This window comes from Ipomoea triloba, chromosome 11, assembly GCF_003576645.1.
Source record: "Ipomoea triloba cultivar NCNSP0323 chromosome 11, ASM357664v1".
Lineage (NCBI taxonomy): Eukaryota > Viridiplantae > Streptophyta > Magnoliopsida > Solanales > Convolvulaceae > Ipomoea > Ipomoea triloba.
Window position 1 is genome coordinate 23,787,965 of NC_044926.1, and position 27,801 is coordinate 23,815,765.

At 33.4% G+C, this 27,801-nt stretch overlaps 5 protein-coding genes across 8 annotated transcripts; all 5 read right to left on the reverse strand.

Annotated features, from left to right (window-relative positions):
- Window positions 1-275: 275 nt before the first annotated feature.
- LOC115997593 (putative late blight resistance protein homolog R1A-4) lies at window positions 276-2,257 on the reverse strand. 2 transcript variants are annotated; one of them, XM_031237183.1, is made up of 3 exons: window positions 1,423-2,257; window positions 1,145-1,211; window positions 276-538 (listed from the first exon to the last, which is right to left on the reverse strand). In XM_031237183.1, the coding sequence occupies exons 1-2, from the start codon at window positions 2,254-2,256 to the stop codon at window positions 1,188-1,190; spliced, it is 858 nt and encodes a 285-aa protein (XP_031093043.1). In that variant the 5' UTR covers window position 2,257; the 3' UTR covers window positions 276-538; window positions 1,145-1,187. The 2 variants fall into 2 exon arrangements, with proteins under 2 accessions (XP_031093043.1, XP_031093044.1); XM_031237184.1 differs by lacking the exon at window positions 1,145-1,211.
- A 28-nt stretch (window positions 2,258-2,285) lies between these two features.
- On the reverse strand, window positions 2,286-4,311 carry LOC115996128 (putative late blight resistance protein homolog R1B-17). The gene is made up of 2 exons (XM_031235270.1): window positions 2,477-4,311; window positions 2,286-2,319 (listed from the first exon to the last, which is right to left on the reverse strand). The coding sequence occupies exons 1-2, from the start codon at window positions 4,309-4,311 to the stop codon at window positions 2,286-2,288; spliced, it is 1,869 nt and encodes a 622-aa protein (XP_031091130.1).
- Window positions 4,312-8,333: 4,022 nt separating this feature from the next.
- Window positions 8,334-13,557, reverse strand: LOC115996129 (putative late blight resistance protein homolog R1A-10). Its single transcript, XM_031235271.1, has 5 exons — window positions 13,425-13,557; window positions 11,464-12,314; window positions 9,481-11,325; window positions 9,203-9,269; window positions 8,334-8,596 (listed from the first exon to the last, which is right to left on the reverse strand). The coding sequence occupies exons 2-4, from the start codon at window positions 12,283-12,285 to the stop codon at window positions 9,246-9,248; spliced, it is 2,691 nt and encodes an 896-aa protein (XP_031091131.1). The 5' UTR covers window positions 12,286-12,314; window positions 13,425-13,557; the 3' UTR covers window positions 8,334-8,596; window positions 9,203-9,245.
- Window positions 13,558-16,263: 2,706 nt separating this feature from the next.
- LOC115996459 (putative late blight resistance protein homolog R1B-16) lies at window positions 16,264-19,553 on the reverse strand. Of its 2 annotated transcripts, none has more exons than XR_004093625.1 (2): window positions 16,768-19,553; window positions 16,264-16,594 (listed from the first exon to the last, which is right to left on the reverse strand). XR_004093625.1 is itself a non-coding variant. In XM_031235681.1 (2 exons), the coding sequence occupies exons 1-2, from the start codon at window positions 19,478-19,480 to the stop codon at window positions 16,560-16,562; spliced, it is 1,047 nt and encodes a 348-aa protein (XP_031091541.1). In that variant the 5' UTR covers window positions 19,481-19,553; the 3' UTR covers window positions 16,264-16,559. The 2 variants fall into 2 exon arrangements, 1 of the variants encoding a protein (XP_031091541.1); XM_031235681.1 differs by having other exon boundaries at window positions 18,469-19,553.
- A 1,589-nt stretch (window positions 19,554-21,142) lies between these two features.
- LOC115996457 (putative late blight resistance protein homolog R1A-10) lies at window positions 21,143-27,407 on the reverse strand. Of its 2 annotated transcripts, none has more exons than XM_031235677.1 (5): window positions 26,852-27,407; window positions 25,150-25,227; window positions 21,825-24,506; window positions 21,588-21,647; window positions 21,143-21,374 (listed from the first exon to the last, which is right to left on the reverse strand). In XM_031235677.1, exons 1-4 carry the CDS (start codon window positions 27,329-27,331, stop codon window positions 21,627-21,629), a joined length of 3,261 nt encoding a protein of 1,086 aa, XP_031091537.1. In that variant the 5' UTR covers window positions 27,332-27,407; the 3' UTR covers window positions 21,143-21,374; window positions 21,588-21,626. The 2 variants fall into 2 exon arrangements, with proteins under 2 accessions (XP_031091537.1, XP_031091538.1); XM_031235678.1 differs by having other exon boundaries at window positions 21,143-21,413.
- Window positions 27,408-27,801: the final 394 nt, after the last annotated feature.

A 27,801-nucleotide genomic window follows, 5' to 3' on the forward strand; every position in this document is an offset into this window, starting at 1 on the left:
CCCAAATTTCCTGAATCCAAGTGGAATTTGTCAAAGCGCTTAGATCTGATTTGAATATTGAAACATCCTGGTCTAATACTTATCCAAGGACAAGACTTTGAAAACAAGTGCTGTAATTTCCTTTTGTAAAATGGAAGTTTTACTACTAGTAATTTATTTCCCACAGAACAAAATAGTACTACTAGTAAATCTTGTTCTAATAGCAATCTCCACATTGAGATTTTTGTGAATTTTTAAATAGTATTTTCCTACATATATGAATGAGCGAGCATGGAGGAGAGAAAATGTTTTTGAGATAGTATTAATGCGAGTTTTATCTTTTTACACTATCAATTTTTGAAAAAAAAAACAAAAATTATCAAAATAATAATAATAATAATGATAATGATACTAATAAGAGCAGTAAAAATAAGATCATCTTTGCCCAAAGAGACTTCCTCAATTTCTTCTCTCTTGTAAGTAAAAAGACGAAAAGTTGAGTATTGTTGATGGATAACAGTAGACTTAACTTGCTCCATTTGCTCTCTCTTCACCCACTCTGTTACATGAATTGAAAATGGTTAGTAAATTGCAGCTGCAACCAACAAAACAAAAATTCATAAACAATTATCAGTGACAGGGATGGAATGTATCACAATCAGTGCATAAATCCCATAAGGATTTATAAAAAAGTGGTATATATCTGCTGCAACCAAAAAGAGCATCACTCATTCACTTGGATGCCATAATTCAAAAACATTGACAGCAAGATTCCAAGTTCAAATTTATATTTTCTTTGTAAGTTCAAAACTACCAATGCTCTATATATATTATGAAATTTGGATACTTTAATTAAACAACTTCAAATAATTAAGTGAATAACTTTTTTCTTATTGGAAGCTGCCATTTTATCTGCTTTAAAAAATCTAATCTCAAAATAGTTCCATATAATCCTTAAAATAGCAAGACCAAACAGCTTCAAGAAAATCGTAAGCTCTTTCTGCAAACACACTCAAAAACTAAAATAATAAAAAGCAGAATAAGCAACAGTAGTTTACTAAGCTCTTTCCATCACCAACTTCTTCTGACAACCAGAAACTATTGCAGTTTACTAAAATATATATAATAGTATGATTTGAAACAGAGTATTCGATCTGCCTAATACCTGCCTAATCCTCAGAAAGATCACTCTCTTCCCATTCTTCCTCTTACCTGTTTACACTACCTTTCGTCTGCAATCGATAAATTAAGTAAAAAAAAAAAAAAAGGAAGGTGAACACACAGCAGTTAGATAGGTAAGGAAATATGTGATTGAGAAAAATGAGATAGAAGTGCGTGAGAGGAAACAGATCAAATCAGATGACCATGAAGAATTGAAGTAGCATGAAGTAAGTGCATGTTAAATGGTCACACATATAATATATTAGAGGGATAGAAAGAGACCCTAATATTTTCCGAACGAACAATGAGGGCATTTCCATAGTTGTTATATTGCTCTTCTTGAATCAACTTTGCGGAAGCCAGAACGGAATCCCAACACCCGTTTAATTGAATCAATGCTAGTGTGGTGATATCAGCAAAACCACTAGGGATCTCTTGCAAATACTTGCATTCACGTAACTCTAAACATTCTAGCAAGGGGAAATGATCACCCACCGCACGCCAAAGTTTCAAATATCTATCTTCAATTACCAATCTTTTCAATTGACGGAACCCTTCATCGGATGGTTTCCACATTTTATATTCCCAAGCAATAGCATTTATCAGTTTTAGAACCTCTAGATTTGGCAACATACCAATAAGCCTCATATCACTCCATGCCAAACTAGTAAAGAAAAATTTGAGCTTCTTAAGATTTGGTAGAAAACTAGTTGTCCATGAGATGCCGCCGCTACATGAAATACCATTGAGATAATGCCAGTTTCTGATGCTTAGCTTCTCAAGCTGCTCCAAGTGCACAAAATTATAAAACCAATCTGGATTGTTTTCATCAAGTCCACCGTTAATCCCCAATTTTTTTAAATTTGGAATCCTTGTAAATAGATCCTTTGTACAAAGTTTAGGATGCAACCAAAATATACTCTCTAAGTTTCTATGAACAACTGGCAAAGTTCCTAATGAAACAATCCATTCAATGCAAAAATTTCTTAATAGTGGCATTTTCCAAATTCCATATGCCTCAAAGGAATTGAATGCAGCAGTATTTCTACGAACAATAAAGCTTTGCATATTCCAATGCTCAAAGAGCTCTAAATGAGAATTTCCATGCAAAGTCATATATTCTGAATACCTCAAAGAGAAGTATCTCAAATGAATAAGATTTGCAAGCCCACGTAGTTCCTCATATCCACAAGAGTAACACACTATGTCTATTACTCTTAGTAGTTTGAAGTGTGAAAATAGATGTTCCCCATATCCGGAGTAGTAATAATAATATTCAGGACAGTGAAAGGAATGTGATTTGTGAAAGCACTTTATCAAAGAAAGTTGATGAAACCTTGATGTTGCACTTATCCAACGATGAGAGATTTTCTTCTTGTAAAATGAAAGTTTTTCATCTCCAATGACATTCAAGAGATTTTCATGTCGAGCTTCCCTCAAACACAAATCACGCAACAAGTCATGTATTTTTACTGTCTTCATTTTCCCATCGTAGCTCTGTTTGCTAACAAAAACAAGACTTCTACCAACAAGATCTTGCAAGCATTCCATGGCCACTTCCTCAATATTTGGATGGTCCTTTGCCCTCAAAAATCCTTCTGCTGCCCACAACCTAGCCAACTTCTTCACATGGATCTCATAGTCTTCTGGGAAAACCCCAAAATATAGAAAACAAGCTTTTAAGTGGTGTGGTAATTGGCCAAAATATAGAAAACAAGCTTTTAAGTGGTGTGGTAATTGGTTGTAACTCAAATATAGTATTCTGGAACATGCATCATTAGAATCACTAGTTACATATCTACTCACATTTTCTGCAACATTATTCCACTTCTCCACTGTCTCCTCTGTCTTTTCTGCAACATTATTCCACTTCTCCACTGTCTCCTCTGTCTTGGATAGAAGACTAGCTATTACAATAATAGCTAGAGGTAATCCATTACATTTCTTCACTATGTTTCTACCAATTTGCTCAAACACTGAAAGAAATTCTGTTTGACCAAACACATTGCAGTAGAGATTCCAACTTTCATTGGCATCTAAGAAAGGCATGTTAATGGTAGAGTTACCTGAACTTGCATATTCAGCCACCTCCCTGAGCCGAGAAGTCAATAGTATACGACTTCCATTATTATCATTTGGAAAGCATCTTTGCACACTATCCCAAGCAGTAGCGCTCCATATATCATCCATCACTATCAAATATCTCTGATCCTTCAAGTGTTTACGCAGACTTTCTGCTAAGTTGTCAATTCTTTGTTTAGGGAGTATATCATTTGATGCCTTCAAGTGTTTACGCAGACTTTCAACTAAGTTGTCAATTCTTAGTTTACAGAGTATACCATTTGATACCTTCAAGTGTTTACGCTGACTTTTTGCTAAATTGTCATTTCTTTGTTCATGGGGTATATCATTTGATACTGCATTAACACAATTAATAAAGCATTGGAGCATTTGTTCCACGTCATACTCTTGAGATACGGTAACCCATGCTTTCTTGTAAAAATAAGATGTAATTGATGGATCCTTGTAGATTTTCCGAGCTAAAGTGGTCTTGCCTATTCCTCCCATACCAACAATTGATATAACTTGGAGCTGCTCAGCTGATTGTTGCGTGAGCTTATCCAATATCGTCTTGAATTCCTTGTCGCATCCAACCATTTCACTGTCAAACTTTGAAGCGGTTTTGGAAAATTTACTGACAATAGTATTCTCGCGTTGTGGATCAGCAGGCTGCGATGATGTTGAACCAAGGAGTAGTCCTCTTTGTCGCATCCGACCAGTGATTGATGGACCCTTTGCAAACTGGTCTTTACTTTGAATCTTAATCAACTTCTTTTTGAGGTAATTAGTCTGTTTTACTGCTTGCTTGAAGATTCCATGAAGCCTGAGGAGGCAAGCCTTTATACTGCTTGACTGAAGGTATATGTTACTCAACTCCTTCTCAATCCTGTCTTCAGCTTTGAGTGCTACATCTCTCATCTCTGCCTCTAAATCTTTCATCGCTGAATTATCATAAGCGATCTCAGATTTCTCAAGAACTTCTTGGAGGAAACCAAGATTTTCATGGAGAGAAACTATTTGTTGTTTGTGTTTTAGAGGCAAGCGCGGTTGTGATTGCAAGAAGTGTAGGTGGAGTGTTCCTTTAAGCGAAGTTACAGCAGCATAAGCCATTTGTGATAAGCTGATTAGAGCAGACCTAACTGAGAAGAAATGAAAGATGTGATACACTAATTGCTAGTAATATGGAATTAAATATTTTACAGCTCAAATCTGTCTTTTTAATGTTAAGTGGGAATCTTACAGCTCAAATCTGTCTTTTTTTCTTTTTTTTTTCTTCTCTGTTTTGTGTTTATCGAAGCCAGCTCCAGCATGATCCAAAATAGGAACAGCTAATCAGGTTATTGTTTCAAAAATTCAATTAAAAAAATTAAGTAGGAATTGTAGATCAGGCTCATGATACAAGTGAATTAGGCTGGGCTTGGAAATAGGAAAATAAGTTTTAAAAATAATTAATTTTTTTTGAAAAATATTTTCATTTGTTAGTGCATGTTTGGCTGAAAATACCTATTACTACCCATTTGGAAGGGTAACTGAGATACCATCACACCATATGGTAGTTGAAAATTATTTTTTATTTAGTTAAAAGTAAAAATATTATAGTTTTTTTTTTCTATTTGATTCATTTTTTGAAAACATGAGCATACTATTAGAAAGCTATTTCTTATAAAATATAAATTATTTTAATAATGATAATAATAATTATTTATATTAAAATATAAATATAAAGTAAACTTTATAATAGTCATAAAGACTAATAATAAATATAATAAAGATGTAAATAAATAATTTTAACTTATAATTTATTATAACAAAAATATATATATAAATTGATAAATATAATAACTTCAATTAAAAATAGCTTGATCTTATTATAGATGCTTCTATGATTTCAATTGCATAGGAAGAGTATGTATTGAATTAGCTAGCTAAGGTTGTTGTTGTGCGTATGCTATAATTTGATCTCTTGTATTATTTAGGGGTTGAATATAATTATGTTTGAGCATCTTTAGAATTGTGTGTAGCTAAAAAAAAAAAAAAGGACATGTAATTAGACATACTACATATATAGTACGTACTCACAATTTCAATCTTACCTTGAAAAGGGAATTGGAAGAAGATTAGCTTTGTGGGTTATATTTTTGATAAATTATTTTAATTAGAATTGAATCGCCATAAGAGTATATGATTATTTGGTAATTGAAGTTTGTAGCTTTTCATATAAATAAGAAGAGAAAGAAGAAGAAGAATACCTAAAGCAGCATAAAGAAATACCAGTCTCTCTGATCTTCACCCAATCACCCCAACCAGACAGCTTAGCTAAGCTTATATTATCTCCACATGGCGCGGTAATTGAGTCGTTGAAGAAAACAGATGGCGGCTGAGGATGATGGTGGCCTGGCCTGGCGCCACTAATCACAGCAGTACTAAGAAGAAATGAAAGATGTATGTATGTGATACAATCAATTTAGACACCAATTGATCTGATCTCGTCAATGCTAAAGTCTAAACAACCATGATTTTAAAATTAGCGGGGTAGTTGGTTAGTCTGTTTTTTTTTTTGAAGGCTTATTGTGAAAACAATCCAAACTTCACAATTATATCAGAAAATTCAAGTTTTTATAATTTAATACTCCCTATCAAATATTCGTATCCTATAAGTCTATATATAATTAACAATGATGTCCAATTATTTTAATTAAGGAAAAAATGTGATTTTAGCCCCGTAAGTTTTTTTGGTAGCGATTTTAGTCCATAACATTTTTGTTGTTACATTATACACCTTAACTCTTTAAAAAGGTTGTAGTTTAAACTCCTAGAACAACAAAACAATTAAATTCTATTAAAATTATACTTGGTACATGAGTATTTTAGTACTTTTTAATATTTCTTCTTTAATTATAATCTTGTTTAGTTTCAATATTTCATTTGTAAAATTAAAAAAAAAAAAAAGATTTTAATACGATTGTGTAGGAGAAATAGGGACAATGTGACACAATTGAGAAGGAAAATTTTAGGCAACAAAGTTGTCAAAATTCTATTTTGCACATGAGACCAAATTGTTTAATTTAATGTTAAGTGGGAATCTTATAGCTCAAATCTATGTCTTACATTCTTAATTTCTTATCTGCCAATATGTATAACCAAGCCAAGTGCTTTTTCTAGCCACTTGCAAGGTTGAGTTTACTTTTCTGTTAAAACAAGAGAAGAATACAAATAATGCCAAAATCCAACTACATCGTGTCTACATCCAAAGAAGTTTTTCCTATGTCCAAGATTTAAAAAATGCTAATTTTTATCTACTCACTACTTTTTTGCCCTTCTAGTCAATAGCCCATCGATTTCAGCCTACGTCCCTTTCACTATCGCGAAGTAACAATTGCAGGTATGTACACAGTCTATTATAATTTTCTATTTTTTGTTGTTGTTTTTTTCTTTAAATTTATTTTAATGATGTACGAATTTTAAAAGAAACTATGGCTAAATTTATTCCTGCAATTTTTCTCCTTTTAAGATGGCATGAATTTTAATTTTTTTAAAAAAATTTTTTAAAAGGGCCCTTCGCTTGAAAGCTTTCACTTGTTGAAAGTATGGATGGTCATAGTTTTGTTCGAATCAAATCGTGTACTGTAAGAATCGAATTGGAACACAAAAAGCTCCAGATCTGGTTCCATAATATTAGGAACCAGACGATTCCGGTTCCAAACTGTAACAAATAAATTAATAAATATTAAAGTTTAACTATAATTTTAATGAAGTTTAAATAGTAATTATTTGATATAATCATTTTAAATTGGCGGTTCAAACCCTAACTGTATCATTTCAATCAATATATGATACAATTTAGATAGAAGATCGTGCCAAAGACATTGTGATTTAGTGGCACTCGGTTTACACTACTCTTTGTGCTTCATTAGGTTGAGAAAGTAGGTATAGACAGATACTGTACTACATTGTAACAAAGTCAGTAGTGCTCAAAAAAAAAGAGATAGAAGATCGTTTGAACTCTAAACGCTAGAGTCTAATCAAACATGGTTTTATAAAATCAATTTATAAAATCAAGCATGAACTCTAAACTCTGAAACTGATGTTGAAATGACTGAACCTTCCTACTAACGAAATAGTTGTCTAAACCTGAAAATGAGTCTTTGAATGTTGAGTTCATTGATGATACTGTAATGGGCATTGTTCATGGTGTTACTCAGTTTGAAACATAGAACATCTTCACCAAACTGGTCATCCTGAATCCACATCTTTCAAAAAAAAAAAATCTACAATCTATCATGTGTCAAACACCTGTTATCTTTTCTGAGTCTGAATCCAAATTAAAGTCTCTACCACTCCTGTGTCTGGTTCTCCCGTTACCGCAAGGGAAATTTCTCAACGAAAACAGTGGAAAAGAAAAGGACAACTTGAAAAATTTACTATTGTGTTTGGTTGGTGGGTTTAGGCATAAGGAATGGGTATGAAAGTGATTGTTTGTATTTGGTTGATAGGTTTTGTGAATGCTACTATGGGTTTGGAATNAACAACTACTCTTCAATACGAATAGTTGCGAATGCATTATGAAAAAAAAAAAAAAAGCAATTCACAACTGTTCTTTATTAAGACTGGTCGCGGAAAATTACCAAATAAAAAATAATGATAAGAATCCACGACCGTATTTTGTTAAGAATAGTCGAGGATGATCAACTTTCCGCGACTGGTTCACAACAGTCGTTAAAAGTCCAAGGCTAGCTTTGCATGATCCTAGTATTCGTGACTGTTGCATATTGCGATAAGTCTTTTATAACCGTAGCGGATTAGTTGTTCTGTACTAATGTGAAATGAACGAGATTTGCCATGTATAGTACCTTATCTCCCAAATTTCCTGAATCCAAGTGGAATTTGTCAAAGCGCTTAGATCTGATTTGAATATTGAAACATCCTGGTCTAATACTTATCCAAGGACAAGACTTTGAAAACAAGTGCTGTAATTTCCTTTTGTAAAATGGAAGTTTTACTACTAGTAATTTATTTCCCACAGAACAAAATAGTACTACTAGTAAATCTTGTTCTAATAGCAATCTCCACATTGAGATTTTTGTGAATTTTTAAATAGTATTTTCCTACATATATGAATGAGCGAGCATGGAGGAGAGAAAATGTTTTTGAGATAGTATTAATGCGAGTTTTATCTTTTTACACTATCAATTTTTGAAAAAAAAAACAAAAATTATCAAAATAATAATAATAATAATGATAATGATACTAATAAGAGCAGTAAAAATAAGATCATCTTTGCCCAAAGAGACTTCCTCAATTTCTTCTCTCTTGTAAGTAAAAAGACGAAAAGTTGAGTATTGTTGATGGATAACAGTAGACTTAACTTGCTCCATTTGCTCTCTCTTCACCCACTCTGTTACATGAATTGAAAATGGTTAGTAAATTGCAGCTGCAACCAACAAAACAAAAATTCATAAACAATTATCAGTGACAGGGATGGAATGTATCACAATCAGTGCATAAATCCCATAAGGATTTATAAAAAAGTGGTATATATCTGCTGCAACCAAAAAGAGCATCACTCATTCACTTGGATGCCATAATTCAAAAACATTGACAGCAAGATTCCAAGTTCAAATTTATATTTTCTTTGTAAGTTCAAAACTACCAATGCTCTATATATATTATGAAATTTGGATACTTTAATTAAACAACTTCAAATAATTAAGTGAATAACTTTTTTCTTATTGGAAGCTGCCATTTTATCTGCTTTAAAAAATCTAATCTCAAAATAGTTCCATATAATCCTTAAAATAGCAAGACCAAACAGCTTCAAGAAAATCGTAAGCTCTTTCTGCAAACACACTCAAAAACTAAAATAATAAAAAGCAGAATAAGCAACAGTAGTTTACTAAGCTCTTTCCATCACCAACTTCTTCTGACAACCAGAAACTATTGCAGTTTACTAAAATATATATAATAGTATGATTTGAAACAGAGTATTCGATCTGCCTAATACCTGCCTAATCCTCAGAAAGATCACTCTCTTCCCATTCTTCCTCTTACCTGTTTACACTACCTTTCGTCTGCAATCGATAAATTAAGTAAAAAAAAAAAAAAAGGAAGGTGAACACACAGCAGTTAGATAGGTAAGGAAATATGTGATTGAGAAAAATGAGATAGAAGTGCGTGAGAGGAAACAGATCAAATCAGATGACCATGAAGAATTGAAGTAGCATGAAGTAAGTGCATGTTAAATGGTCACACATATAATATATTAGAGGGATAGAAAGAGACCCTAATATTTTCCGAACGAACAATGAGGGCATTTCCATAGTTGTTATATTGCTCTTCTTGAATCAACTTTGCGGAAGCCAGAACGGAATCCCAACACCCGTTTAATTGAATCAATGCTAGTGTGGTGATATCAGCAAAACCACTAGGGATCTCTTGCAAATACTTGCATTCACGTAACTCTAAACATTCTAGCAAGGGGAAATGATCACCCACCGCACGCCAAAGTTTCAAATATCTATCTTCAATTACCAATCTTTTCAATTGACGGAACCCTTCATCGGATGGTTTCCACATTTTATATTCCCAAGCAATAGCATTTATCAGTTTTAGAACCTCTAGATTTGGCAACATACCAATAAGCCTCATATCACTCCATGCCAAACTAGTAAAGAAAAATTTGAGCTTCTTAAGATTTGGTAGAAAACTAGTTGTCCATGAGATGCCGCCGCTACATGAAATACCATTGAGATAATGCCAGTTTCTGATGCTTAGCTTCTCAAGCTGCTCCAAGTGCACAAAATTATAAAACCAATCTGGATTGTTTTCATCAAGTCCACCGTTAATCCCCAATTTTTTTAAATTTGGAATCCTTGTAAATAGATCCTTTGTACAAAGTTTAGGATGCAACCAAAATATACTCTCTAAGTTTCTATGAACAACTGGCAAAGTTCCTAATGAAACAATCCATTCAATGCAAAAATTTCTTAATAGTGGCATTTTCCAAATTCCATATGCCTCAAAGGAATTGAATGCAGCAGTATTTCTACGAACAATAAAGCTTTGCATATTCCAATGCTCAAAGAGCTCTAAATGAGAATTTCCATGCAAAGTCATATATTCTGAATACCTCAAAGAGAAGTATCTCAAATGAATAAGATTTGCAAGCCCACGTAGTTCCTCATATCCACAAGAGTAACACACTATGTCTATTACTCTTAGTAGTTTGAAGTGTGAAAATAGATGTTCCCCATATCCGGAGTAGTAATAATAATATTCAGGACAGTGAAAGGAATGTGATTTGTGAAAGCACTTTATCAAAGAAAGTTGATGAAACCTTGATGTTGCACTTATCCAACGATGAGAGATTTTCTTCTTGTAAAATGAAAGTTTTTCATCTCCAATGACATTCAAGAGATTTTCATGTCGAGCTTCCCTCAAACACAAATCACGCAACAAGTCATGTATTTTTACTGTCTTCATTTTCCCATCGTAGCTCTGTTTGCTAACAAAAACAAGACTTCTACCAACAAGATCTTGCAAGCATTCCATGGCCACTTCCTCAATATTTGGATGGTCCTTTGCCCTCAAAAATCCTTCTGCTGCCCACAACCTAGCCAACTTCTTCACATGGATCTCATAGTCTTCTGGGAAAACCCCAAAATATAGAAAACAAGCTTTTAAGTGGTGTGGTAATTGGTTGTAACTCAAATATAGTATTCTGGAACATGCATCATTAGAATCACTAGTTACATATCTACTCACATTTTCTGCAACATTATTCCACTTCTCCACTGTCTCCTCTGTCTTGGATAGAAGACTAGCTATTACAATAATAGCTAGAGGTAATCCATTACATTTCTTCACTATGTTTCTACCAATTTGCTCAAACACTGAAAGAAATTCTGTTTGACCAAACACATTGCAGTAGAGATTCCAACTTTCATTGGCATCTAAGAAAGGCATGTTAATGGTAGAGTTACCTGAACTTGCATATTCAGCCACCTCCCTGAGCCGAGAAGTCAATAGTATACGACTTCCATTATTATCATTTGGAAAGCATCTTTGCACACTATCCCAAGCAGTAGCGCTCCATATATCATCCATCACTATCAAATATCTCTGATCCTTCAAGTGTTTACGCAGACTTTCTGCTAAGTTGTCAATTCTTTGTTTAGGGAGTATATCATTTGATGCCTTCAAGTGTTTACGCAGACTTTCAACTAAGTTGTCAATTCTTAGTTTACAGAGTATACCATTTGATACCTTCAAGTGTTTACGCTGACTTTTTGCTAAATTGTCATTTCTTTGTTCATGGGGTATATCATTTGATACTGCATTAACACAATTAATAAAGCATTGGAGCATTTGTTCCACGTCATACTCTTGAGATACGGTAACCCATGCTTTCTTGTAAAAATAAGATGTAATTGATGGATCCTTGTAGATTTTCCGAGCTAAAGTGGTCTTGCCTATTCCTCCCATACCAACAATTGATATAACTTGGAGCTGCTCAGCTGATTGTTGCGTGAGCTTATCCAATATCGTCTTGAATTCCTTGTCGCATCCAACCATTTCACTGTCAAACTTTGAAGCGGTTTTGGAAAATTTACTGACAATAGTATTCTCGCGTTGTGGATCAGCAGGCTGCGATGATGTTGAACCAAGGAGTAGTCCTCTTTGTCGCATCCGACCAGTGATTGATGGACCCTTTGCAAACTGGTCTTTACTTTGAATCTTAATCAACTTCTTTTTGAGGTAATTAGTCTGTTTTACTGCTTGCTTGAAGATTCCATGAAGCCTGAGGAGGCAAGCCTTTATACTGCTTGACTGAAGGTATATGTTACTCAACTCCTTCTCAATCCTGTCTTCAGCTTTGAGTGCTACATCTCTCATCTCTGCCTCTAAATCTTTCATCGCTGAATTATCATAAGCGATCTCAGATTTCTCAAGAACTTCTTGGAGGAAACCAAGATTTTCATGGAGAGAAACTATTTGTTGTTTGTGTTTTAGAGGCAAGCGCGGTTGTGATTGCAAGAAGTGTAGGTGGAGTGTTCCTTTAAGCGAAGTTACAGCAGCATAAGCCATTTGTGATAAGCTGATTAGAGCAGACCTAACTGAGAAGAAATGAAAGATGTGATACACTAATTGCTAGTAATATGGAATTAAATATTTTACAGCTCAAATCTGTCTTTTTAATGTTAAGTGGGAATCTTACAGCTCAAATCTGTCTTTTTTTCTTTTTTTTTTCTTCTCTGTTTTGTGTTTATCGAAGCCAGCTCCAGCATGATCCAAAATAGGAACAGCTAATCAGGTTATTGTTTCAAAAATTCAATTAAAAAAATTAAGTAGGAATTGTAGATCAGGCTCATGATACAAGTGAATTAGGCTGGGCTTGGAAATAGGAAAATAAGTTTTAAAAATAATTAATTTTTTTTGAAAAATATTTTCATTTGTTAGTGCATGTTTGGCTGAAAATACCTATTACTACCCATTTGGAAGGGTAACTGAGATACCATCACACCATATGGTAGTTGAAAATTATTTTTTATTTAGTTAAAAGTAAAAATATTATAGTTTTTTTTTTCTATTTGATTCATTTTTTGAAAACATGAGCATACTATTAGAAAGCTATTTCTTATAAAATATAAATTATTTTAATAATGATAATAATAATTATTTATATTAAAATATAAATATAAAGTAAACTTTATAATAGTCATAAAGACTAATAATAAATATAATAAAGATGTAAATAAATAATTTTAACTTATAATTTATTATAACAAAAATATATATATAAATTGATAAATATAATAACTTCAATTAAAAATAGCTTGATCTTATTATAGATGCTTCTATGATTTCAATTGCATAGGAAGAGTATGTATTGAATTAGCTAGCTAAGGTTGTTGTTGTGCGTATGCTATAATTTGATCTCTTGTATTATTTAGGGGTTGAATATAATTATGTTTGAGCATCTTTAGAATTGTGTGTAGCTAAAAAAAAAAAAAAGGACATGTAATTAGACATACTACATATATAGTACGTACTCACAATTTCAATCTTACCTTGAAAAGGGAATTGGAAGAAGATTAGCTTTGTGGGTTATATTTTTGATAAATTATTTTAATTAGAATTGAATCGCCATAAGAGTATATGATTATTTGGTAATTGAAGTTTGTAGCTTTTCATATAAATAAGAAGAGAAAGAAGAAGAAGAATACCTAAAGCAGCATAAAGAAATACCAGTCTCTCTGATCTTCACCCAATCACCCCAACCAGACAGCTTAGCTAAGCTTATATTATCTCCACATGGCGCGGTAATTGAGTCGTTGAAGAAAACAGATGGCGGCTGAGGATGATGGTGGCCTGGCCTGGCGCCACTAATCACAGCAGTACTAAGAAGAAATGAAAGATGTATGTATGTGATACAATCAATTTAGACACCAATTGATCTGATCTCGTCAATGCTAAAGTCTAAACAACCATGATTTTAAAATTAGCGGGGTAGTTGGTTAGTCTGTTTTTTTTTTTGAAGGCTTATTGTGAAAACAATCCAAACTTCACAATTATATCAGAAAATTCAAGTTTTTATAATTTAATACTCCCTATCAAATATTCGTATCCTATAAGTCTATATATAATTAACAATGATGTCCAATTATTTTAATTAAGGAAAAAATGTGATTTTAGCCCCGTAAGTTTTTTTGGTAGCGATTTTAGTCCATAACATTTTTGTTGTTACATTATACACCTTAACTCTTTAAAAAGGTTGTAGTTTAAACTCCTAGAACAACAAAACAATTAAATTCTATTAAAATTATACTTGGTACATGAGTATTTTAGTACTTTTTAATATTTCTTCTTTAATTATAATCTTGTTTAGTTTCAATATTTCATTTGTAAAATTAAAAAAAAAAAAAAGATTTTAATACGATTGTGTAGGAGAAATAGGGACAATGTGACACAATTGAGAAGGAAAATTTTAGGCAACAAAGTTGTCAAAATTCTATTTTGCACATGAGACCAAATTGTTTAATTTAATGTTAAGTGGGAATCTTATAGCTCAAATCTATGTCTTACATTCTTAATTTCTTATCTGCCAATATGTATAACCAAGCCAAGTGCTTTTTCTAGCCACTTGCAAGGTTGAGTTTACTTTTCTGTTAAAACAAGAGAAGAATACAAATAATGCCAAAATCCAACTACATCGTGTCTACATCCAAAGAAGTTTTTCCTATGTCCAAGATTTAAAAAATGCTAATTTTTATCTACTCACTACTTTTTTGCCCTTCTAGTCAATAGCCCATCGATTTCAGCCTACGTCCCTTTCACTATCGCGAAGTAACAATTGCAGGTATGTACACAGTCTATTATAATTTTCTATTTTTTGTTGTTGTTTTTTTCTTTAAATTTATTTTAATGATGTACGAATTTTAAAAGAAACTATGGCTAAATTTATTCCTGCAATTTTTCTCCTTTTAAGATGGCATGAATTTTAATTTTTTTAAAAAAATTTTTTAAAAGGGCCCTTCGCTTGAAAGCTTTCACTTGTTGAAAGTATGGATGGTCATAGTTTTGTTCGAATCAAATCGTGTACTGTAAGAATCGAATTGGAACACAAAAAGCTCCAGATCTGGTTCCATAATATTAGGAACCAGACGATTCCGGTTCCAAACTGTAACAAATAAATTAATAAATATTAAAGTTTAACTATAATTTTAATGAAGTTTAAATAGTAATTATTTGATATAATCATTTTAAATTGGCGGTTCAAACCCTAACTGTATCATTTCAATCAATATATGATACAATTTAGATAGAAGATCGTGCCAAAGACATTGTGATTTAGTGGCACTCGGTTTACACTACTCTTTGTGCTTCATTAGGTTGAGAAAGTAGGTATAGACAGATACTGTACTACATTGTAACAAAGTCAGTAGTGCTCAAAAAAAAAGAGATAGAAGATCGTTTGAACTCTAAACGCTAGAGTCTAATCAAACATGGTTTTATAAAATCAATTTATAAAATCAAGCATGAACTCTAAACTCTGAAACTGATGTTGAAATGACTGAACCTTCCTACTAACGAAATAGTTGTCTAAACCTGAAAATGAGTCTTTGAATGTTGAGTTCATTGATGATACTGTAATGGGCATTGTTCATGGTGTTACTCAGTTTGAAACATAGAACATCTTCACCAAACTGGTCATCCTGAATCCACATCTTTCAAAAAAAAAAAATCTACAATCTATCATGTGTCAAACACCTGTTATCTTTTCTGAGTCTGAATCCAAATTAAAGTCTCTACCACTCCTGTGTCTGGTTCTCCCGTTACCGCAAGGGAAATTTCTCAACGAAAACAGTGGAAAAGAAAAGGACAACTTGAAAAATTTACTATTGTGTTTGGTTGGTGGGTTTAGGCATAAGGAATGGGTATGAAAGTGATTGTTTGTATTTGGTTGATAGGTTTTGTGAATGCTACTATGGGTTTGGAATACCCCATTAATGACAAAACACATACCCTTATTAAATAAGGGTTTCATCTCCCTTCCTCCTTTCTTCCTCAACTATTAATAATCATTCTCATTCCACCCAATTACCAAACATGTTAAATACTTTCATCAAAATCCATTACCATTACCAAGTATTTGATACCCATTCCGATTCCGATTCCCATGTGTGAACCAAACACACCCTAGTTATTTATTGACTTTTTATATTTTTATTAGATACCTAAAGGAGTGATAATTATAGGATCTTTTGTATAGTTCAAAAATATTTTAAATAGTTTAATTATTACTGGTATTATTTTTCTTAGTGTAAGTTATTTGAGATTTGAAAGGGGTTTGAATCGTGAGTTCATGGTGGGCTCTGCAAATCCAAAGTTTGAACATTATTTTCCTCAAGTTCCATATTGCCAAGCTTGCAACATAACAATAAGCTTCACCATGGGAGACAGGTCTTAATGAAGTTGAGCTAGTATAAAACTAATTACCTCATAAATTAAATATCTATTTCCAAATAGCTCATTCATTTGTGGTAATAAATAAAAGCCTTAACAAAAGATAAAGTAGGTCCATTCATTCCTATGTTGTAATATAGCATATATGTGCATCATATGTGTCATGGCCAAACAATACAACTTCATTTCATTTACAGTTAAAAGAAAAAAAAAAAATCAGTTCCGAGAAGCAGAAACCATTTCAGCTCACCATAATGGTACATGGTGCAATACAGTGCGTAAATTCCTGAGTAATCCAACAAAAAAACCACAGCATCCATTGCACTTTACCTGCCTAATCCGCCAAAGCATCCACAATAAACAAATGCAAAAACCACTATGCAGTCATCCATTCATCACTCTCTTCCTCTGAGTTGTTTACACCTTCTGTCTGCAATCGATAAATTAAGTAAAAAAAGAAAAAGGGTGAACACACAGCAGTTAGATAGGTAAGGAAATATGAGATAGAAGTGAGAGCAAACAGATCAGATGGCCATTAAGAATTCAAGTAGCATGAAGTGCATGTTAAATGGTTACACATATATCAGAGGGATAGAAAGATACCATAATACTTTCCGAACGAACAAGGAGGGCATTTCCATAGTTGCTGTATTGCTTTTCTTGAATCAACTTTGCCGAAACCAGAACAGAATCCCAACAACGGTTCAATTGAATCAGTGCTAGTGTAGTGATATCGGCAAAACCACTAGGGATCTCTCGCAAATGCTTGCATTCGCGTAACTCTAAACATTCTAGCAGAGGGAAATGGTCACCCACGGCATTCCAATGTTCCAAAAATGTATCTTCAATTACCAATCTTTTCAATTGACGGAATCCTTCCTCGGATGGCTCCCACGTTATGTCGTTGCTAGCAATAGCACGTTTCAGCTTTAGAACTTCTAGATTCGGCAACATACCAAAAAGCCTTATATCACTCCATGTCAAATAAGTCAAGAAGAATTTGAGCTTCTTAAGATTTTGTAGAAAACTAGTTCCCCATGGAATGCCGCTACATGGAATATGGTTGAGATTAGACCACTCTTTGATGCTTAGCTCCTCAAGCTGTCCCAAGTGCACAAAATTATAAAAACAATCTAAGATTGTTTTCAATGTATCCACCATCAATCCCCAATTTTTTTAAATTTGGAATCCTTGTAAACAGATCCTTTGTACAAAGCTTAGAATCCAACAAAGATATACGCTCTAAGTTTGTATGAACAAATGACAAATTTCCTAATGAAAAAATCCGATCAACACAAAAATTCCTTAATAGTGGCATTTTCCAAATTCCATATGCCTTAGAGGAATCCACTATAGCACGACATCCAGGAACAATAAAGGTTTGGATATTCGAATGCTCAAAGAGCTCTAAACAAAAACATATGGGAAAAATATCTCTAGAATACCTCAAAGCTAAGTATCTCAAATGAATAAGATTTGCAAGAACATGTAGTACCCCAAATTCATGGGAAGATATACACTCTATGTCTACTACTCTTAGTAGTTTGAAGTGTGAAAATAGACGTAGCATACTTGCAAAGTTGAAATAGTAAAAAACATAATGAGAGTGGAAGGAATGTGATTTGTGAAAGCACTTTGTCAAAGCACGTAGATGAAACCAAGATGTAGCAGTTATCCAACGACAAGAGATTTTCTTCTTGTAAAATGGAAGTTTTTCATCTCTAATGGCATTCAAGAGATTTTCAAGTCGAGCTTCTCTCAAACACAAATCACGCAACAGGTCATGTATTCTTATTGCCTTCGTCTTCCCGTTGTAGCTCTGTTTGCTAACAAAAACAAGACTTCTATCAACAAGATCTTGCAAGCATTCCATGGCCACTTCCTCCATATTTTGATGGTCCACTGCCCTCAAAAATCCCTCTGCCGTCCATAACCTAACTAACTTCTTTACTGGGATCTCATAGTCTTCTCGAAAAACTCCAAAATATAGAAAACAAGCTTTTAAGTGGTGTGGTAATTGGTTGTAACTCAAATATAGTATTTTGGAACATGCATCATTAGAATCACCAATTACATATCTACTCACATTTTCTGCAACATTATCCCACTTCTCCACTGCCACCTCTGTCTTGGAGAGAAGACTAGCTATTACAGTAATAGCTAGAGGCAATCCATTACATTTTCTCACTATGTCTCTACCAATTTGCTCAAACACTGAATGAAATTTCGTTTGACCAAACACATTGCAAAAGAGATTCCAACTTTTATCGACATCTAAGAAAGGCATGTTAATGATAGCGTTACCTGAACTTGCATATTCAGCCACCTCCCTGAGCCGAGAAGTCAATAGTATCCGGCTTCCATTATTATCATTTGGAAAGCACCTTTGCACACTATCCCAAGCAGTAGAGCTCCATATATCATCCATCACTATCAAATATCTTTGTTCCTTCAAGTGTTTGCGTAGACGATTTGCTAATTGGCCTTGGTCGTCATTGTTGCTTTGTTCATCACTTGATGCGCTAACACAACCAAGAAGGCATTGGAGCATTTGTGGCAGATTATGCTCTTGAGATACTGTAACCCATGCTCGCATGTAAAAATGAGAAATAATTGATGAATCTTCATAAACTTTGCGAGTTAAAGTGGTCTTGCCTATTCCGCCCATGCCTACGATTGATACAACTTGTAGCTGCTTTGCTGATTGTTTGGTGAGCTGATCCATTATCGTCTTGAACTCCTCGTTGCATCCGACCATTCTACTGCCAAACTTTATTGAAGCGTTTTTGGAAAATTTACTCCCAGTAATATTATTCTCGCGTTCTAGATCAGGCTGTGATGATGTTGAACCATGGAGTAGTCCTCTTTGTCGCATCCGACCAAGGAGTGAAACGTCAGTGATCCTTTCACCTTGTGATGGGCCCTTTGCAAGCTGCTTTGCACTAATTTTAATCAACTTCTTCTTGAGGTAATCAGTCTGTTTTACTGCTTCATTCAAGATTCCACGAAGCCTAAGGAGGGAAGCCTTTATACGAATACGCTTTGTCCAACCCTTTGCTAGATATATGCTTCTCAACTCCATCTCAATCCTTGCTTCAGCTTCGAAGGCTACATCTCTCATCTCTGCCTCTAAATCTTTCATCGCCGAATTATTATAGGCGATCTCAGATTTCTCAAGAATTTCTAGGAGGAAACCAAGATTTTCATGGAGAGAATTAACTATCTCTTGTTTGACTTGAAGAGACAAGCGTGGTTGTGATTGCAAGAAGTGTAGATAGAGTGTTCCTTTAAGCGAAGTTACAGCAGCATAAGCCATTTGCGATAAGCAGATCGATCAGAGCATAACTAAGTAGGAAGAAATGAAACATGCATGTGATACAATCAATTTAGACAGCAATTCTCTCGTCAACGCTAAAGTCTAGACAAGGTGGAATGAGTGGACAGTAGTTATTGATTTTTTTTTCTTTTTTGATAAATTACAAAAATATCTATACGATGTGTCAAGTTTTTATGGCTTATATTTATTTTCTTATTTTTTTATAAACAAAAATATTTTGTTATTTTATTTTATTTAACATATGACGTACTAATAATCTTATTATCGTTATCATAATCTATATATTATGATATTTATAATTTATATACAGAAAATATTTATATATAGTCGTAATAAATGCCCGTAAAAAGACAAGTTCATCTTTTATTTTTATTTTTTTTGAAAACAAAGACAAGTTCATCTAGTTACTAGTGTGATTTAAATATACATTTTAATTTTATCTTTCCTTAACCTACTTTAAACATATGCTTATATATTTATAATTCTAATTGTAGATAGCATGAAATGTGAAGTGGTCAGAGAAATATTAGAGAGATAGAAGGAGACCCAAACTTTTTTGGAAAGAACAAGGAAGACATTATTTTCATAGTTGTGTTGTTCATCCTTGATCCTCTTTGCAGAAACCAGAACAGAACTCCAACATTCGTTTAACTGAATCAATGGTAGTGTGTTGATATCGGCAAAATCACTAGGAGTCTCTTGTAACAAGTGACATTCACTCTTAACTCTAAACATTTGAGCACGGGGAAATGCATGGTCAGCTATTAGTTATTACTGTCCAATTCTGATGATTTGTTACTTCAATTACCAACCTTTTCAACCGCCAGAACCCTCCCTCGAATGGCTGCCACTTTCAGCCTTAGTAAGCATGTATCAGTTTAAGAATCTCTAGATAACATACCAACGTGAATTTGGAGCATAATTTGCCTGGGACAATTGGCACCACCTTTATATTTGATTTGGAGCATCTTTTATTTAATTTCACTTTAAAAAAAAAAATATTGGTATATTGCAAGCCCAAAGTTTGAACATTTTCTTCAAGTGCCATATTGCCAAGCTTGCAACATTACAATAAGGTTCACCTTGGGAGACAAGTCTTAATGAAGTTGAGCTTTTTTTTTTTTTTGAGTTTTACTGACTCTGTTACAATATAATATATGTTCATAGCTACTTTCTCAACCTACTGAAGCACAAAGAGTCAACAGATCCCTCCACAATATAGTATCTAGGCTCAAACACACTCCCTTCCACATGGGAGTGTACACCAGGTGCCGTTTGACCACAAAACCTTTGGCAATGAAGTTGAGCTAGTACAAAACTAATTACCTCATAAATTAAATATGTATTTCCAAATAGGTTATTCATTTGTGGTAAAAAAATAAAAGCCTTAACAAAAGATAAAGTAGGTCCATTCCTATGTTGTAATATAGCATATATGTGCATCATATGGGTCATGGCCAAACAATACAACTTCATTTCATTTATAGTTCAAAAAAAAAATAAAAAATCAGTTCCCGAGAAACAGAAACCATTTCAGCTCACTATAATGGTTCATGGTGCAACACATTGCGTAAATTCCTAAGTAATCCAACAAAACAACCACAGCAATCTTTCAAAAAACAAAAAAAAAAAACAAAAACAAAAACAAAAAAATCACAGCAATAAACCCACAACAAGTACAGTAAAAAAGCCACTGACAGGCAGATTCATATTCATATATTACAGCTCCTGCTAATCCCAACATCATATCCATCATCACTCAAAGAACACCTACACAACATCCATCAATCATCATCATCATCATCATCTCTGCTCAGCTTTGTGCCTCTTATTAACTTTTCATCAATCAGCATCCATCAATCTTTGTAGTTGTCTGTGTTTAAGAATTAGATGTTAAGGAGAAACGAAATGCCTGATAAAAGATTAAGATTAAGATTAAAAGCATATAAACAATACTGAAATCGCCAAAAAACTGAAAACATCTAAGCGTGATTTTTCTTTGAGAAGAAACTAAACAAAATAAACATAAACATATATATAGGTGAGGTGTATGCAAATACATACAACAGAAGACTTATTTAAGTACCTTTGCTCGTCACATCCTTCCTTTAATTTGAGATAATGTTTACTTTCGTGGTTGTGTATTCTGGAAACAATAAATTAAGTTATTTAGGCATTTATATAGGTATAAAAAATATGAGATACAGAAAAATGAGAGAAAGCATGCACATATAATTATTGATGTGATTGCAGAGGAATTTAAATATATAGCATGAAATGTGAAACGGTCAGAGATATAATGGAGATAGGGATAGGAAGAGACCCGAATATGTATAGAACGAACAAGGAGGGCTTCATTTCCATAGCTTCGTTGCTCATCCTGAATACGCTTTGCAAAAGTCAAAACGGAATCCCAACAGCATCTTAATTGAATCAATTTAAGTGTGTTAATATCGGCAAACGCAATAGGGATCTCTCGCAACAAATCGCAATAATTTAACTGTAAATGTTGAAGCACAGGGAAATGATCACCCATAGCATTCCAATCTTCCAAAGTCCGGCTTTCAATTACCAATCTTTTCAATTGACGGAACCCTCCCTCAGATGGCTCCCACTCTTTGTCTTCGCAAGCATGTACCAATTTTAGAACCTCTAGATTCGGCAACATACCAATAACCCTCATATCATTCCATGACAAATTAGTCCCGAAGAATTTGAGATTCTTAAGATTTGGTAAAAAACCAGTTGCCCATGGGATGCCACTATCCGGAAGTTTGAGATGCCACTTTTTGATGCTTAGTTTCTCAAGCTGCCCCAAGTGCACAAAATTATAGAAACCATCTGAATTTTCATTTTCAAATTTCGTTTGAACTTGAATCCCCAATTTTTTTAAATTTGGAATCCTTGTAAAAAGATCCTCTCTGCAACACCTCGGACGCAACCAAGATATAGTCTCTATGTTTCTATGAACAACCTCCGCAGCCTCTAACATAAAATGATTTCCGTCAACATACAAATTCCTTAACAATGGCATTTTCCAAATTGCATATGCATTAGAGGAATCCAATATAACACTACATCCACGGACAATAAAACTTTGCATATTCCAATGCTCGAAGAGCTTTAGTTTAAGAGGACCTACTTTATCACTTAGAGACAAAGCTAAGTATCTCAAGTGAACAAGATTTGCCATATATAGCATCTTATCTTCAAAGTTCCAGAAACTAAGTTTCATGTCTACTACTCTTAATAGTTTGAAGTGACAAAGCACCTTAATGCTGAAATCAACATGATCAACAGAGTGTAAGGAATGGAATTTGTCAAAGCACTTAGATCTAATTTCAATATAGTAAGATTCAGGTTTAATACTTATCCAAGGACAAGCTTTTGAAAACAAGTGTTGTGATTTCCTCTTGTCAAATGGAAGTTTTTCTGGTCCAGCAACAGCACCATGAACAACATACAAGAGATTTTCACGTCGAGCTTCACTTAAGCACAAGTCTCGCAAGAGATCATGCATCCTAATTGTTTTGATTGTTCCATTGTAACTCTGCTTACCAACTAGAACAAGACTTCTATCAACAAGATCTTGCAAGCATTTCATAGCCACTTCCTCCAGATTCTTATTGTCCGCTGCCTCGAAAAATCCCTCCGCTGCCCACAACTTAACTAACTTCTTTATAGGGATTTCATAATCCTCTGGAAAAACTCCAAAATATAGAAAGCAAGCTTTAGCCCGGTGTGGTAATTGGTTGTAACTCAAAGATAATACACTTGAACATGCACCATTAGAATCACCAATTACACTTTTTGCAACATTCTTCCACTTTTCCACCTTCTCCTCTGTCTTGGAGAGAAGACTAGCCACTAAAGTAATAGCTAGAGGTAATCCTTTACATTTCTCCACTATGTCTCTACCAATTTGCTCAAACACCAAAAGAAATTTCGTTTTACCAAACACATTGCAGTAGAGATTCCAACTTTCATTGGCATCTAAGAAAGGCATGTTAATGATAGAGTTACCTGAACTAGCAGCATATTCAGCCACCTCTCTAAGCCGAGAAGTCAGTAGTATACGACTTCCATTATTATCATCTGGAAAGCACCCTTGCACTTTATCCCAAGCTTCTTTGCTCCAAATATCATCTATCACTATCAAGTATCTCTGATCCTTCAAGCGTTTACGTAGCGTTTCTGCTAATCTGCCTTGGTCATTGCTGCTTTGATAATCACTTGATCCACTAACACAAGCAATAAGGCATCCAAGCATTTTCTCCACGGTATACTCTTGGGATACAGTAACCCATGCTTTCTTGTAAAAATGAGAAGTAATTGATGGATTCTTGTAGAGTTTCTCAGCTAAAGTGGTCTTGCCTATTCCTCCCATGCCAATGATTGATACAACTTGGAGTTGCTCAGCTGATTGTTGCCTGATCAGCTTACGCAATATCATCTTGAATTCCTTGTCGCACCCAACCATTCTATTATCAAACTTTGAAGAGCTTTTGGAAAATTTACTCACAGTGATATTATTCTCGCGTTCTGGATCAGCAGGCTGCAATGATGTTGAACCAAGGAGTGAAATGCCAGTGATTGATGGACCCTTTGCAAACTGGTCTTCACTTTGAATCTCAATCAACTTCTTCTTGAGGTAATCAGTCTGTTTTACTGCTTGCTTGAAGATTCCATCAAGCCTGAGGAGGCAAGCCTCTATGCTGCTTGATTGAAGGTATATGTTACTCAACTCCATCTCAATCATTTCTTCAGCTTCGAACGCTACATCTCTCATCTCTGCCTCTAAATCTTTCAGTGCCGAATTATTATAGGCGATCTCAGATTTCTCAGGAATTTTTTGCAAGAAACCAAGGTTTTCATAGAGAGAATTAACTATCTCTTGGTTGTCTTTAAGAGGGAAGCATGGTTGTGATTGCAAGAAGTGTAGATAAAGTGTTCCTTTAAGCGAAGTTACAGCAGCATAAGCCATTTGCGTCTGTCTATGTGGTAGCTGATCAGAGGAGAACAAAGAACAAATGAAAGATGTTATACAATTTAGAATGGAATTCTCGTCAATGCTAAATAAACAACCATGATTTTAAAATTATACTTGTATTTTCACTGGTGCAATATAAATTATAACGATAAATATTATATAGTGCAATTGCTTAAATTCAAGCAAATAATTGTTCAATTACACGTACCAGGCATGGATAAATTTTTTTTTACCATAGATTTAGTTAATAAAATTAAAGAAAGAAATTTTAAACAATTCTTTTTTTGAGTACTACTGACTCTGTTACAATGTAGTATTTGTTCATAAAATTTTTTATCATTGATTTAGTTAATAAAATTAAAGATAGAAATTTTAAATAATTCTTTTTTTTTTCTTGAGTACTCTATTACAATGCAGTATCAGTTCATAACTACAATAATTCAGGGGTGACATTGATACTTGACATATTATGGAGGGGCATAAATTACAATTTTCTCTTAAAGATAATAAAATATATTTGTATTATATATTTTCTACGCTTATTCTCAGATAATTTAAAATCAAATATTTCTACCCTATCACAATAATGTCCAATTATTTTAATTAACATTTATTTCAAATAATACTCTTTTGAAGCGCTTTCGGAAAATTTACTCACAGTAATATTGTTCTCGCGTTCTGGATCAGCAGGCTGCGATGATGTTGAACCCTGGAGTAGTCCTCTTTGTGATGGACCCTTTGCAATTTAGACAGGACTCGTCAACGCTAAATACACATCCATGATTTTAAAATTATACTAGTATTTTGACTTGTGCATTGTACGAAATGGATTTGGTATAATATTTTAACAATATTTATATCGATATTCAATTATATAAATTAGGAAAAAAAAAGTACAAATAGGCCATTGAATTATTTGAGGAATAGCAATTAAGCCATTGAACTCAAATAAGCTTAAAATCCATCAATGAACCTGGAAAAAAAGAGTAATTAGCATTTTTAAAATGTTAATAGCAGGTTTGTGCTGATTGAGATGCCATGTATATTTATATATTTTTTCTTATTATCCTACTTAGATTACATGTAAGCATTTGACCCTTTGAAGTCAAAATTTAAAGCCCAAATTCCCTCTCTCATCTATTTTCTTCTCTGGTTCTTCATTCGCATATGCAACTATCACTTCTCTATTTTGTGCTTTTTCTCTCTTTCACAGTTGTTTGCAGTATGTTTTAATCAAGAAAAATATCATCTATGTGTAATTTCTGAAACTAAAATTTTCGTTTATACGCTAAAAAACATTCGCAATTTGAACTTGCGGTACTTGTTGTCTTAGCAGAATTGAATATTAATTTTATTTTATCATGTTCTTGTTCGGGAAAAAAAAGATATGGAAAGCTTAAGACAAGAAATAAAATAAAGTCTAATTAATATTAGTTTAATTTATTTGGAGCTTAATTTAATTTTACTTCTTGTTTAAGCCTTCCATTTTTATTTTTATTTTTTGAAAAAGAACATGATAAAATAAAATTAAGATTCTGCTAAGACAAAAAAATACCGCAAGTTTTTAAGTGTATAAACTTCGATCAAGGGAAAGTTCAGTTTAAGAAATTACATGCAAATATTATTATTTTTTAATTTAAAAAAATACCGCAAACTACTGCGAAAGAGAGAAAAAGCGCAAGATAGAGAAGCGATAGTGGCAGATGCAAATGAAGAACCGGAGAAGAAAATAGAGGAGAGAGGAAATTAGGACTTTAAATTTTGACTTCAAAGGGTCAAATGCTTACATGTAGTCCAAGTAATATAAAAAGAAAAAAATTTAAATATACATGACATCTCAATCAGCAGAAACCTGCTGTTAACCTGCAAACAATGCTAATTGTTCTTTTTTTTTTTTTTTTTTTTCAGGTTTATGGATGAATTTGAAGCTTATTCGAATTCAATGGCTTAATTGTTATTCCCCAGATAGTTCAGTGGTCTATTTGTACTTTTTCTCAATAAATTATAACAATGAATATTATATAGTATTTTTTTATACCTTTATACCTTAACTATATTACTTTTCACCATATCGCTTTTACTTTTTTTTTCCCTCCTCTCCAAAATCTGAATGAATTAATTGTAATTATTATAAACAAATTCAACAATCCATATTTAATTGTAATCATATTAATATCGGTGTAAAATTAAAGACGAAACAATAAATTAAAGATAATAAAATATATTTTTATTATATATTTTCTAGGCTTATTCTCAGATAATTTAAAAAAAAAAATATTTCTACCCTATCACAATAATGTCCAATTATTTTAATTAACATTTATTTCAAATAATTTAACTCTTTTGGAAAATTTACTCACAGTAATATTGTTCTCGCATTCTGGATCAGCAGGCTGCGATGATGTTGAACCATGTAGTAGTCCTCTTTGTGATGGACCCTTTGTAAACTGCTTTTCACTTTGAATCTTAATCAACTTCTCCTTGAGGTAATCGGTCTGTTTTACAGCTTCATTGAAGATTCCATGAAGCCTGAAGGGGCAAGCAAGACGATTCATCCAACCCTTTGCTGGATAAATGGTAGTCAACTCCATCTCAATCCTTTCTTCGGCTTCGAACGCTGCATCTCTGATCTCGGCCTCTACATCTTTCATCTCCCCCGCATCATCATAGGCGATCTCAGATTTCTCAAGAATTTCTTGGAGGAAACTAAGATTTGTATGGAGAGAGAGCATCTTTGGTTTATATATAAGAAGAGGCAGGCTTGATTGTGATTGTGATTGTGATTGCAAGAAATGTAGATGGAGTGTTTCTTTAAGCGAAGTTACAGCAGCATAAGCCATTTGAGTCTCTCTATGTGGTAACTGGTAAGATGATCAGAGCACTACTAAGAAGAAACCAAAGGCTTTCAACTGGCAATTGCATAATGGATTCAAGTGAAATAATAATTGCAAGACCGAAGCATTATATTTTTAATTGCAAAATGACAGCATTATCATTGACTTTTAGCACTTCATATTGAAATTTATATATGTGGCTTGCTTTCTGCAACTTGTAACACTAATTATATTGCGAGTAATATGGAATTAAATATTAGAGGAAGATCAGATAATGACAACATGACACCAAATTATTTAATATTAAGTAGGAATCTTACAGCTCAAACCTGTCTTTTTTTTTTTTAATTAAAAGACATTATCTGGCAGCATTATCATTGACTTTGATGTCACGTTTTTTATTTTATTTTATTTTATTTTCCTCTCTGTTTTGTGTTTATCAAAGCCAGCTCTAGCTTGATCCAAAATAGGAACAA

Coding starts and splice junctions, on each gene's coding strand:
- LOC115997593 (XM_031237183.1), bottom strand. CDS start 2,256: ATGACTTTGCATGGAAATTCTCATTTAGAGCTCTTTGAGCATTGGAAT. Junction 1,212..1,422: donor TTCGTTCGGAAAATATTAGG/GTCTCTTTCTAT, acceptor TATCGATTGCAG/ACGAAAGGTAGTGTAAACAG.
- LOC115996459 (XM_031235681.1), bottom strand. CDS start 19,480: ATGGCTTATGCTGCTGTAACTTCGCTTAAAGGAACACTCTATCTACAC. Junction 16,595..18,468: donor GGCTGAATATGCAAGTTCAG/GTAACGCTATCA, acceptor TATCGATTGCAG/ACAGAAGGTGTAAACAACTC.
- LOC115996128 (XM_031235270.1), bottom strand. CDS start 4,311: ATGGCTTATGCTGCTGTAACTTCGCTTAAAGGAACACTCCACCTACAC. Junction 2,320..2,476: donor TGGATAAGTGCAACATCAAG/GTTTCATCAACT, acceptor TGTGGATATGAG/GAACTACGTGGGCTTGCAAA.
- LOC115996129 (XM_031235271.1), bottom strand. CDS start 12,285: ATGGCTTATGCTGCTGTAACTTCGCTTAAAGGAACACTCCACCTACAC. Junction 11,326..11,463: donor GTCAGCGTAAACACTTGAAG/GTATCAAATGGT, acceptor AAACACTTGAAG/GATCAGAGATATTTGATAGT. Junction 9,270..9,480: donor TTCGTTCGGAAAATATTAGG/GTCTCTTTCTAT, acceptor TATCGATTGCAG/ACGAAAGGTAGTGTAAACAG.
- LOC115996457 (XM_031235677.1), bottom strand. CDS start 27,331: ATGGCTTATGCTGCTGTAACTTCGCTTAAAGAAACACTCCATCTACAT. Junction 25,228..26,851: donor AATGCGAGAACAATATTACT/GTGAGTAAATTT, acceptor TAAATTGCAAAG/GGTCCATCACAAAGAGGACT. Junction 24,507..25,149: donor AACGCGAGAACAATATTACT/GTGAGTAAATTT, acceptor TCCTCTGATCAG/CTACCACATAGACAGACGCA.